Source organism: Dendrobates tinctorius, unplaced genomic scaffold, assembly GCF_039654945.1.
Source record: "Dendrobates tinctorius isolate UK_male_01 unplaced genomic scaffold, ASM3965494v1 ptg000256l, whole genome shotgun sequence".
Taxonomy (NCBI): Eukaryota; Metazoa; Chordata; class Amphibia; order Anura; family Dendrobatidae; genus Dendrobates; species Dendrobates tinctorius.
Genome location: NW_027361923.1, coordinates 2,095,910 through 2,107,955, shown reverse-complemented (window position 1 = coordinate 2,107,955; position 12,046 = coordinate 2,095,910). Strand labels below are relative to the sequence as shown.

The window sequence follows — 12,046 nt, the reverse complement described above, 5'->3', positions numbered from 1 at the left end:
GATGGGAGTCCTATCGCCGGACCACTGAACACCCCCTATGACCATGCTCCAACAGCGCTGCTGAACCCCCCCACCCCCGGGTAAGCTGAATTTGGACTGTAAGACGGATCCCAATTTGACACATTAACTTTTTTTTTTTCCCCTACTGAAAATTTGGAGTGAGCCTTATGGTCCGGTGCGTCTTATAGTCTGAAAAATACGGTAATACTTAAGATACAAGTGGTGCTGAGGTAAGAAGAGGCTGCTCACACAGGTGTCTTCAGTAATAGATCAGATAGGGTGGACAGTAATATAAGCAGCTTCTCCTTACTGGAGATATCAGGGGTGCTGAAGTATTAGATCAGAAAGGGTGGACACCACGTGAGCAGCCTCTTCTGGTCCCAGCACTCCTGGTATCTACAGCATTAGATCAGATGAAAAAGAAATACCAGCTCACTCACGCCCTAGGCGGCTGGAGGCACGAGATCCATAGGACAAAATATAAATCACATGTGGACGAAAAGAGGGGTTGATCCATCTTCCAGAAATTTTAGCAAAAAATGTATTACATAGGAGAAGGCGCAAAAAATATGTACAAAAAAAAAAAAAAAATCTATAAAAAGAATAGCAGCAACCCATTTTAAATGCACATGGCGTGCTTTGTCAGAGCTGTCCTTTTACTGATTTTTGTACATATTTTATTGCATCTTCTCCTATCTAATAAATTTTTTGCAAAACAATCTGGAAGCTGTATCAATCCCTCTTTTCGTCCACATTAAGCTCAGATGGACAGCAGTATGAGAAGCCTCTTCTTACCTCAGCATTCGTAGTCTCCCCATTATTAGATCAGATAGTGTGGACAGCAGTGTGAGCAGCCTTTTGTTACCCCATCACCCCCTGGTATCTCCAATATTCGGTCAGATAGGGTAGACAGCAATGTGGGCAGCTTTTTCTTACCCGAGCATTCCTGGTGTCTCTAATATTAGATCAGATAGTGTGGGCAGCAGTGTGAGCAGCCTCTTCTTACCTCAGCACCCACCCCAGATATTAGATCAGATAAAAAGGCCACTTAAAGGGGTTGTCCAATACCTCAGTATTGATGACCTATCCTTAGGATATTTCATTAATATGAGATTGGTGGGGCCAACACCAGTCATTTCCACTAATCAGCTTGTATTACCGCTTAAAGCAGTGGGATGTAAATACTGAACAGAACTGGAACATCATGGTTCTATACACTGTTTAGTGGCTGCTCCTAGCTACTGCAAATCAGCTGCTATTCACTCCAAAAAGATCTAATCTGCTGTACTCGAGAGCGGCCAATAAACAATAAATGGAGCTGTGCTGTTCAGCTCTGTTCACGGTTCGCATCCATCCACCTCTGACAGTTCAGTGGAGGTGTTGGGTGTTTGACCCCATAGATCCGATACTGGTGAACAATCACATTGTAAGGTCATCAATATTAAAATAGTGGGCAACCTCTTTAAAATAAAGGGTTTGATATTGTCTCAATTTCATTAGTAACACGTAAAACTCTTTGTTTTTGATACTGTACGTCCTACATTGTGACAGTCCTGTATTAATTGAAAATGTCACGACTCTACTCAGGACATCCCTATGAGGACCCTAAACATGCACACATTAGTCTTCTCAGGGCTGGTCCTGTGGACTAGATTTCAATGACTGATCACACAACAATTTACCTTCTGACTGAAGTCTGTATGCTTCTTCCTCAGTTTTCGATTTTCAGTAGAAAGTTGGTCTGCTGCGCTTTGTAGCTTCTCAATATAACTCTGAAGTTCTCTAGGATTGTCCCATGTGATATTCGTTTTTTGGCCAGGTTCACCAGAGCTCGTCCTAGAACTCTGACAAAGGATAAAACATCGGTATTAAAAAATATTACGTGAGGAACACCCATACACATATTATAAAGCCGGCCATACAGATTAAAGTCCGAGGATATCGCCAACACCAATGTTCACAGGGCACCTGACTATCCCCCAAACCTTTGTCCTGCCGGCTGCCAGAGATGTCTGGAAGCCACTTATTCCACCATTGAAGTATTAATGCACATTTGGCAGAGTAGGAATATTTATGGAGAAGACAGCCATCAGTAGACATCTTGGTAATTGTTCGGCCTGCTTAAAGGGTTTGTTCCCATCTAGGAAATGCATGGCATATGGACAGGAGATGCCATGAATGTCCCAGATGACACAACCAGTTACAGAGGCCTGTCTCCGCATTTAAAGAGGATGCCTCACGATGTGTTTTCAGGAGCACCCCACTCCCCTGACTTCTGGCTTCCTGCTTGCCATGGGGGGGGAATCCATGATAGCTGACTGGTTAGGCCAGTGGCATTGTTTAGGGGAATTAGTTGGCGCTCACCAATGTCTCAAGCAGAGGCAGCTTTTCCTCTACAGCATCAGAGGAGCACAAGAGCATTGAAGCTATCAGGAGTCGGCAATCCAGCCACCTGCAGAGCAGCACAATGGAGCTTGTAAGCGCTGCGCTCCTTACCTAGGAAGCCAATCACTGCTGATACACTGAAAAGGTGGTCGGGAACCTAGGCAATGAGCAATAAACAATATAAAAAATCCTTCTGTCCTTGAGAACAGAGAGAATTTTTTATTGTTTTTACACGCAATTTGCAACTTTACCCATTTAAGAAGTAGACACAACCCCTTTATCAGGTCTGTTTAATATCCAGCTGACATGTTCTGTACATTGAAGGTTTCATCACAGATTCCATTGTATTTTATAGGAAAAATAGAACAACAGACACTAAGTTGGAATCCTAAAAGACCCAATTAGTCAAAACAGTTGGTCAGCCCTGCTGGTGCCTATCCTGTGACTGATCCAGCCCAGCGTTGCACACGTGTATGGAGCTTTAGTATTCAAGAAACAAGGATCCAGGACGGTTGTTATATGAAGTATTTACTAAAGCAGACTTTCATGAGCGTTGACATGGTCTCTGTAAATGGACAAATCCACTTTAGCAATCAATGGCATAACCGCAAGATATGACACATGGCAAATAAGTGAGGCTCCCACCTCTAGAGGGTCTGAGCAGATTGCCCGGCTGTTTCGTTACCGGCACAGATGTGAATGGAGAGATCTATGCACAGGCATAGCCGCCTCTCAATTCATTCAGGGCTTGGATGCAGCAATAATCAGCAGCTGTGCCAGGACAGCCAGGAGACATCTGCTCTTCACACAGGCAGAGGGTCCCAGACGCAAGACAGGCAAGCAATAAATGTCTAAGATGGAAATACCTCTTTAAAGGGAATCTGTCAGCAGGTTTTTGCTGGTGATCTGAGAGCAGCATGATGTAGGGGCAGAGACCCCGATTCCAGTGATGTGTCACTTGCTGGACTGCTTGGTGCAGGTTGATAAATTCCCTGGTTTCTCTGCTATAGATCTAGCAGTGCTGTAATGCTGACATCTATATAACTCCACCCAAACCGCTGATTGGCAGCTTCCTATGTACACTGTACATTGTTATCAAGCTGCCAGTCAGTGGTGTGGGCGGAATTATACAGATTAGCTGAACTGCTTTGCATATGACATCTAGTCCTGCAGTGATAATCTCCTGATGATAAAACACTGATTGTATTGAAACTAACAAGTGACACATCTCTGGAATCAGGCTCAGATTACACAGCAAGAACCTGCTGATAGATTCCTTTTATCAAAAAAAAAAAAATCTACCTTGCAGTATACACGATACTCACCTTGATAATCTGCTCAAATGCTAATGCCGACTTTAACATCATTGGTCTTTGACTCTGAATCATCTGCTGGTCTATTGTGTTGTAGAAATGGGCAACCTAAAAACACAGATCAACATGGTCAGCTCTGGGGATATTCTCTATTTCCTGTCCTGACACAGCGCCTTGTCTTTCACTATGGTTTCAACATTTACATACAAGGATCAATGAATGGAGTTTCCTCATAATGCACATTTTTTTAATAAAATCATATATTTAACAACATTTTCTAAAACTTCAGAAAACGGTGCTATTTCTTTACGTTACCTGTCTCAATCGCAATAACCTAAAAGTTGATTATTTAAAATGGAGAAAAAAAACATTTAATACAAGTGTATGAAGCGAGGCCGCAGCTGTCCACAGGGCGCGACTGTCCAGAGGCCGCGGCTGTCCAGTGGGTATGGCTGTCCAGAGGGCTTGACTGTTCAGTGGGTATGGCTATCCAGAGGGCTTGACTGTTCATAGGCCGCGGCTGTTCAGTGGCTGTGGCTGTCCAGAGGCCGCGGCTGTCCAGTGGGTGTGACTGTCCATAGGCCGAAGCTGTCCAGAGGGTGCGGCTCTCCAGGGGGCGCGGCCTTGCTCAACACACTTGAATGGAGTGAAGGCGCGCCCACTAGACGGCTTCTGCCCGGGAGTATGCATATCGCCTAAGTCACCACCGTCCTAGACTCAAAAACCATGTGCCGGGGGAATTCATAAGTCTGCAGTCACACACAGTGACTGCAGACTTTTTAGTTTATACCCGTCAGCTCCTTTAATGTATAAATAGAAGGGAAAAAACTATTCCTACTACAGGATGATAGCAAATCACGTGTCATAGCTGACCTGCTTGAGAATCATGGCCTGCTTGTAGAACGTCTGTGCCGTTTTGGAGGCTTGCTGGATTTTAGCTGGAATGACTAATCCAAGTGCGGACAACTGGCGGACCTCACGCAGCAGAGCGACCAACCGATCAGAGTAGTGGATTTTCAGTGCTCCGTTAGAGTGGTCCAACTCCATCACCTGACTGTTGGGCTGTATGCTAAAAGAAAAATTCATACAGCCACTCACATGCCAATATTAACCCCTAATGACAGGCAATATTCAATTTTTGCATTTCCGTTTCCACCTACCTCTTCCAAGAGTCATAGCTTTTACATTTTTCTACAAAGAGGGAGGAAAAGACCATAGCACACACCGATCCAGGTGAAAAAGTCCGCTTTATTTAGCATTCCATATAAAACGTCATGGCCGGGAGGCTGGAGGGAGGAGTGAGCAAGATCTAACGACGTCCGTTTCGTGCCCAATAGCACTTCTACGGGTCAGTTTTCTCCCTCTATGTGGATTCATATACATTGTGTTTTCTGCACCAGCACACGTGATCACGGGGTTCAGCTTCTATGAGCAGTATGGACGTGACAGCATAAGACCGGCAGCAGCATTAGCAGTGCCGACAGGCTTTTTCTCTACATGTTGACCTTTATATTTTTCTGCTGACTGGCATTTTTGTGGAACGACTTGTAGCTTCAAAGGACACCATGCATTTTACCATACAATGCACAGAAAATAAGAAAAAATGGGGCGCAATGGTGAAAAGAAGCAATTCTGCCATACGTTTTTGGCATTCATTTTGACAGTGATCATTGTGAGTGTAAAATGACCTGGTAAAATGATTCTTAAAGTCAATGTTTATAGCAATCGTGTGAAATATAGCGTGGCACTACTGCAGGGTGCACAAGTAGGTTACCCAAACCAAAGCACAACAGTGAAAATAACTTGGCACTCAACTTATGATGTCCATGAATGGAAAGAATTTTTTTTATTTAATGCAGTCTGTAAACGTTTCGGCCTACATGGCCTTCATCAGTCCAACTGCTTTTTAGAAAAGAGGTTCGGTGGGAAGGTTTAGTAAAATGAGCGTAATATAAGCTCCTGTAGTATGAAGTATAAGGAAAGCTGTCCTGCTCCCTAAACTCGTAGGATTCTGCTTTTTTTTATTTTTTTGTCAAAGCTTGTATATGTGTCATAAGAGCCGGACACACAAACGCACAGATTTGGAGTACCAGATCCCCATTACAACAGGGAGCCTGACAACGTGCCTCCATACCTCATATAACGGACTTACAAAGGCCAGCCATATACAAGCTTTGACAAAAAAATTTAAAAAAAGCAGAATCCTACGAGTTTAGGGAGCAGGACAGCTTTCCTTATACTTCATACTGCAGGAGAATATATTACGCTCATTTCACTATCCCTTCCCACCGAACCTCTTTTCTAAAAAGCAGTCGGACTGATGAAGGCCATGTAGGCTGAAACGTTTACAGACTGCAGTAAATAAAAAAAATTCTTTCCACTCATGGACATCATAAGTTGAGTGCCAAGTTATTTTCACTGTAATGTTTATAGCAAAACCTAACAATTTTCTCATAGCCTGCTGTACTCGTGTACACCAGTGTATGAGACCGTCAGTGTCTCACTTTTTGTGCCTGTGAGAAGCAGCTTAGAGCTGGATCTATACGAGTCATGGAAGTGAAATCTTAGAGACTAGAGTCTTCAAGTGTTGCATACGTTACTCACATGCGTGGTAATCCCTGGGCCTATCTCCTGTCCAGGACCTCCTACTACATGCCATAATTTCTCCAGGAACACAAAAAAATCATTTTGCCACTCAAAGTGTAGCGTTTCTAATAAAACCAAAGTAAACAACAACAAAAAACATACATATAACTGGTATCGCCGCTTCCGGAACGACCCTCTCTATAAAAATGTCACGTTACTTATTTCGTTTGGCAAACGCCGTAAAAAATTTAAAAAAAACAAAACACCAAAAATGGTTTTCCATTATGCTGACTCACAGAAAAGTGAATAAAAACGATCAAAGAGTCACATAGGTTTTTTTAAAAAAAATGGTATAAATGAAAACGCCAAACCGGCCCGCAAAAAAACAAGCCCTAATAAGGCTCATTCGGCAAAAAGATTCACAGCTCTCAGAATATGAGGAAGCAAAAAAAAAAATTCATTTTTGTAAAATAGTGATTTTAGTCTGTAAAAACAACAAAGCATGAAAAAAAACAATATAAATCTAGTATCGCTGTAATCGTACCAACTCGAAGTACAAAAATTATTATATGCCACAAAATGGTACCAAAAAAATCTGCAACTTGTCCTGCAAAAAATAAGCCCTCGTACAGCTCTGTTTGCCAAAAAAATGCAGTTCAAAAATATGGTGACAAAAAAAAACACTTTGTATAAAAAAGCATTTTTACTGTCTGATAGCAGCAAAACATAAAAAAAAAAAATATATAAATCTGATATCTCTGTAATCACACAGACTCGAAGAATTAATCCGTCTTATTACTTGTACCACGTGGTGAATGGTGCAAAAATGAAAACTACTCTTGTACTGTGCTATATTTGTTCATTCTACTTCCCAAAAATCAGAATAAGGCTCAGCTTCAGCTCACATTTATCCTGTGCTCTCCGCTGAGCGCTTACGTCAGGGTTTCCATATAAATTTCCCAAAACCGCCATACAGACAAAACAGGGATTTTTGTGTACTCACCGTAAAATCCTTGCTCCGAGCCAATCATTGGGGGATATAGAGACCGTGGGTGTTATGCTGCTGGCCACTAAGAGGACACTAAGTAAACCAGAAAAAAGTTAGCTCCTCCCCTGAAGTATACACCCTCTAGCTGGATGAGATTCTCCAGTTCGGTGAAAAAAGCAGTAGGAGCATAAACAGTTAATAATAACCATAACAATATCAACGCCTAAGAATGCTACAGTGAGCCAATAGGCTAAAAAGGGGTGGGTGCTGTGTCCCCCAATGATTGGCTCGGAGAAAAGGATTTTACGGTGAGTACACAAAAATCCCTATTTCTCCTACGCCTCATTGGGGGACACAGAGACCGTGGGACGTCCTAAAGCAGTCCCTGGGTGGGGAGCATACATATGCTAATACCCCATGTACCACTGAGTGAACACCGTGGTACTGCCGATTGCAGGCAGCGTCTGCCGAGAGCTGCATCCGCAGAAGCCTGAGAATGAATTAGGCAATGTTTGTAAAGGTACGGAAGCTGGACCAAGTGGCAGCCTTGCGGAGAGGCCTGAGAATGAATTTGGTAACTTTTTGTAAAAGTATGCAGACTGGACGAAGTCGCAGCCTTGCAAACCTGTTCTGCCGAGGCCTGGTGCCGAAAGATCGAAGAGGCGCTCACTGACCGGGTAGAGCGCACCTTAATCCCCGCTGGGACAGGCGCGTTCCTGACACGGTAGGATACCTGAATCGCCAAGCGAATCAACCTGGCTAGACCCTTCCTATGCCCGTCTGGAAGTATGAACAGGGTATCTGACTTGTGGAAAGGAGCCATCCGCGAGATGTACCGTCTCAGCGCCCTAACCACATCCAGGGTGTGGAGGGCCTTCTCAATGCGATGGACTGGCGCTGGAACAAAGGGAAGGCAAAACAATTTCCCCATTGAGATGGCAAGAGGAGAGGACCTTGTCCAGGAAGGACGGGAACGTCCTGAGAACTACCTTTTCCTGATGAAAATTCAGAAACGGAGAACAGCAGGAAAGGGCTGCCAATTCCAAAACTCGTCTGATTGACGTAGTTGCCACTAGAGAGACCACCTTCCAAGAGAGGACGGTCAGTGACACGTCCTGCAGCAGTTCGAAAAGGAACCTCCTGAAAGGCCCCGAGAACAGGGTTAAGGCCCCATGAGTCAAATGGTCTTCTATAAGGAGATGCCACATGGGAAACTCCCTGAATGAACGTCTTGAGCTGAAGCTTGGTGGCAATTTGTGTTGGAAAAGCACTGACAAGGCCGAAATTTTGCCGTTGAGCGAGCTAAGCGCAAAGCCTGATATTAATCCGGATTGAAGGAATTCCAATATGGCCAGAATGGAAAATACCGGAGGTGATCGACCATGAACCTTGCACCACAAAAAAAGGAAGGTTGTTTAGGTGCAGTGATAGATGCGCATGGACACAGGCTTCCTGGTACTAATCATGGTGGAAATCACGTCGTGAGGGAAACCAGCCTGAGCTAAAAACCAGGACTCAACGGCCACGCCGTCAAAGACAGGACCCCGGAGTTCTGGTGGTAAATCGGGCCCTGCGAGAGTAGATCCATATGATATGAAAGTCGCCAGGAGACGTCGGCGACTAGTTGTATTAGTTCTGCACACCATGCTCGGCGCGGCCAGTCTGGCGCGACTAGGATCACTGGAACTACCTCCGCTCTGATCTTCTTGATGACCCTCGGAAACAAGGGAAGAGGGGGGGAGGAAGATGTACAGGAGCCGGAACCGGAGCTATGGCGGAACTAGAGCGTCCGCTCCGATGGCGCGAGGATCGCGCAATCGGAAAATGAACCGAAGAACCTTGTTGTTTTTAGTCTTGAGGCCATGAGATCCACATCCGGAGTCCTCCAACGATGACAAATCTGCTGAAAGAGTTCCGGGTGAAGAGACCACCTCCCCGAGGCAATGCCTTGGTGACCGAGAAAATCTATCTTCTAATTTTCCAAGCCCGGGATGTGGCTTGCTGAGATGGGCGAATGGTTGGTCTCAGCCCTATGGAAGATGAAACTCACTTCGTGCATGGCCATCCTGCCCCGAAAACCTCCCTGACGGTTGATATACGCTACAGCCGTGGCGTTGTCGGATTGAGACCTGATGGGGAGACCTGCAAAGAGATGGTGGAAACTCTTTAGAGCTAATCTGATTGTTTTTATCTCCCAAAGTTAATGGGGAGACGTGACTCTCGGGTTGACCAATGACCTTGTGCCGTGAGGTGACGAGGGACCGCACCCCAACTGAGGAGACTTGCGTCGGAGGTTACTACCAACCATCTTACTGTGGGTAAAGACCTCCCTTGATTCAGGGAGGACCTCGGTGTCTACTCCCTGAGGGCTTGCCTGTCCCGCAGGGACGGAGGAATCCGACGGTCCAGGGAGAACGGGTTCTCGTCCCAAGCTAACAGCAATACATGTTGTAAGGGACGGAGGTGGAACTGTGCAAATGAAACTGCTTCCATCGCTGCCACCATCCTTCCGAGAACTCTCATGCTGAAACGAATGGAGAGAGAAACTGGTCGAGAAAGAGGCCGCTCTGCTTGTTGTAAGGCTTGGGTCTCTCCTGGAGGGAGAGTGGTGAATCTGCGGGAAGTGTGAACCGGTCCTGAGAGAGACCTTTTGCAGTCTATCTTCCGCCCTAGGCGGGAAAGAGCATTTACTGTTATCCACAGATTCCTTGCAGACTGGAAGGGACGGACCCTTGATGAGCAGGTCGTCCAGATACGGTAACAGTACCACTACCTGAGGGTGAAGAATGGGCATGACAGCCGCCATGACCTTGGTAAAGACCCTGGGAGCGGTGGCGAGTCTGAAGGGCAAGGCCACGAACTGGAAGTGTTTCTCGTGAGTTGCAAAACGCAGGAACTACTGGGACGGGCAGATCGGAATGTGAAGGCAAGCGTTCTTGACGTCGATGGATGCTAGGAACTGTCCCTTTTCCATGGAAGCGACAACTGATCGGAGAGTTTCCATTTGGAATCGCCGCACCGTGACAAGGTGATTAACAATTGAGATCCAGAGATTGGTCGCATGGACCCGTCCTCTTTTAGAACCACAAAAGAAGGACTGAATAAAATCTCCTGAACTCTTCGTGAAGGGGGACCGGAATGATGACTCCGTCCCTTAGAAGAGCCTGAACAGCCCGAAGGAAGGCTCGTGTCTTTCTCTTGGAGGAAGAGGAAAGGAAAACTCAAGTTGGAGGGGGGGGGGGGAAGAAATTGTATATTATATCCGAAGAGTACCAGCTTCCTGACCCATTTGTCGCCGTTAGGTAGATCTATGAGATCTGTCTCCCCTAGACCCAGAATCCCTAGGCCTGGGTTTCCAAGAACGGTTAGATCTGTATGAGATCTGGGAGCCTCTGTCTCCACGCGGAGGCAGACCTGATCCGAAAGAGAAGGTAGAGGAGGACCAACTGGAATTGTTGCGAGAAAATCAAAACACGTCGGCTGTTGGAGCGAAAACGACCTAACAGCCCTTTGTTGCGGAAGGAATTCACTTGTCTTCTCCCCCGGTAGTATCAGAAATGAGCTGGTCCAGTCTCTCTCCAAAAAGATAACCCGCTTGAAAAAGGGGGGAGAAATCAACAAACCTTTAGATGTGGCATCCGCCCACCAGCCGCGGAGCCCTGTGGCTCTTCTAATGGAGATCGCATTAGCGGCAGTATGAGCCGCGCAATTGGCGGCCTGAAAAGAAGCGTCTACTACAAAGTTCGCTGCGTGAATCATCTGGCTGGCGACAGAGGTTGTCTCCGGAGGAAGATTGGTGCCCTGGAAGGCAGTAATCAGGACTTCTGCCCAAGCGGCCATGCCTTAGTGACCTAAACTGCGGCGAAGGATGGAACAAACGCCGTTCCTGAAGCTTCCAAAAAATTGAACAGGCAAGGTAGTCAATTTGATGATCGGAGGGGTTTCTGACCGAGGAACCCTCAGAAACAGATAGGAGCGTTGTGGAAGCAAGACGCGGTACAGGAGGGTCCACTGGAGGGATCTGTAATCGATCCTTCATTAGGTCTGGACCAAAAGGGTATTTAGCCAGAGTAAACTTTTGCCCAGTGAACCACTTATGGCTGATCCCTATGATACTGGACGGCTGGTAAATAACCAGCGCACACGCTTATTCCTTAAATGAGGAGTGCTGGAGCGGGAATATTTTCCTCATTCAACCTCAGAATCCTGTTGACTGATTCTATAAGAGAATCAAGCGACTCTTAATCAATTGGGGGATTCTGAGGGGCTGACGTGACAGATACAAAATCAGAGTTATGCTCGCTGTGAACCTCAGGAGAGGGCGAGCGAGAGACAGGAGTCGCTGATGCTGAGGCGCGAACGCGACAAGGGAACGCGCCATGAGCCCGCTTTGGCAGAAACAGTCCTCCCAGAGGGGGAATATAGCCTTTGTCAGAGGCTCCACCGACCGTGACAGGGATGCAGCCCACTCGGAGGTACCAGACGCAGGAGGCCCGTCAGCAGCGACTGCAAGGGGCGTTGGAGCGCAGGTCGGGGCGCGGTTCGGGCGCAGGCCGGGTCGCGGTCCGTGCATAACGGAATAGCTTGAGCACTGGAGAGTCACGCTCGCTGTGGTAAGGCCGACTTGCAGGTAGTACACACGGTAGAAAAGCGCAGTGTGTTTCTTAGCGGCCCGTTTAGCCTCCTGTTAGTGAGGCATAGCGCTCCAGAAAGGGTTAACGGCAGAGTCTGACTGCAGCTGCAGGGAATGTGCCGGGAAGGGGTTAAGCTTTAA

At 46.4% G+C, this 12,046-nt stretch overlaps 1 protein-coding gene across 2 annotated transcripts in view; it reads right to left on the bottom strand.

Annotated features, from left to right (window-relative positions):
• DYNC2H1 (dynein cytoplasmic 2 heavy chain 1) overlaps positions 1–12,046 on the bottom strand; it is a 537,791-nt gene that overhangs the window by 487,343 nt on the left and 38,402 nt on the right. For both annotated transcript variants that reach the window (XM_073558365.1, XM_073558366.1), the window contains exons 12-14: positions 4,572–4,767; positions 3,711–3,806; positions 1,683–1,844 (exon numbers count right to left, since the gene is read on the bottom strand). In XM_073558365.1, the coding sequence (XP_073414466.1) occupies positions 1,683–1,844; positions 3,711–3,806; positions 4,572–4,767 (454 nt within the window). The remainder of the gene's footprint in view (positions 1–1,682; positions 1,845–3,710; positions 3,807–4,571; positions 4,768–12,046) is intronic.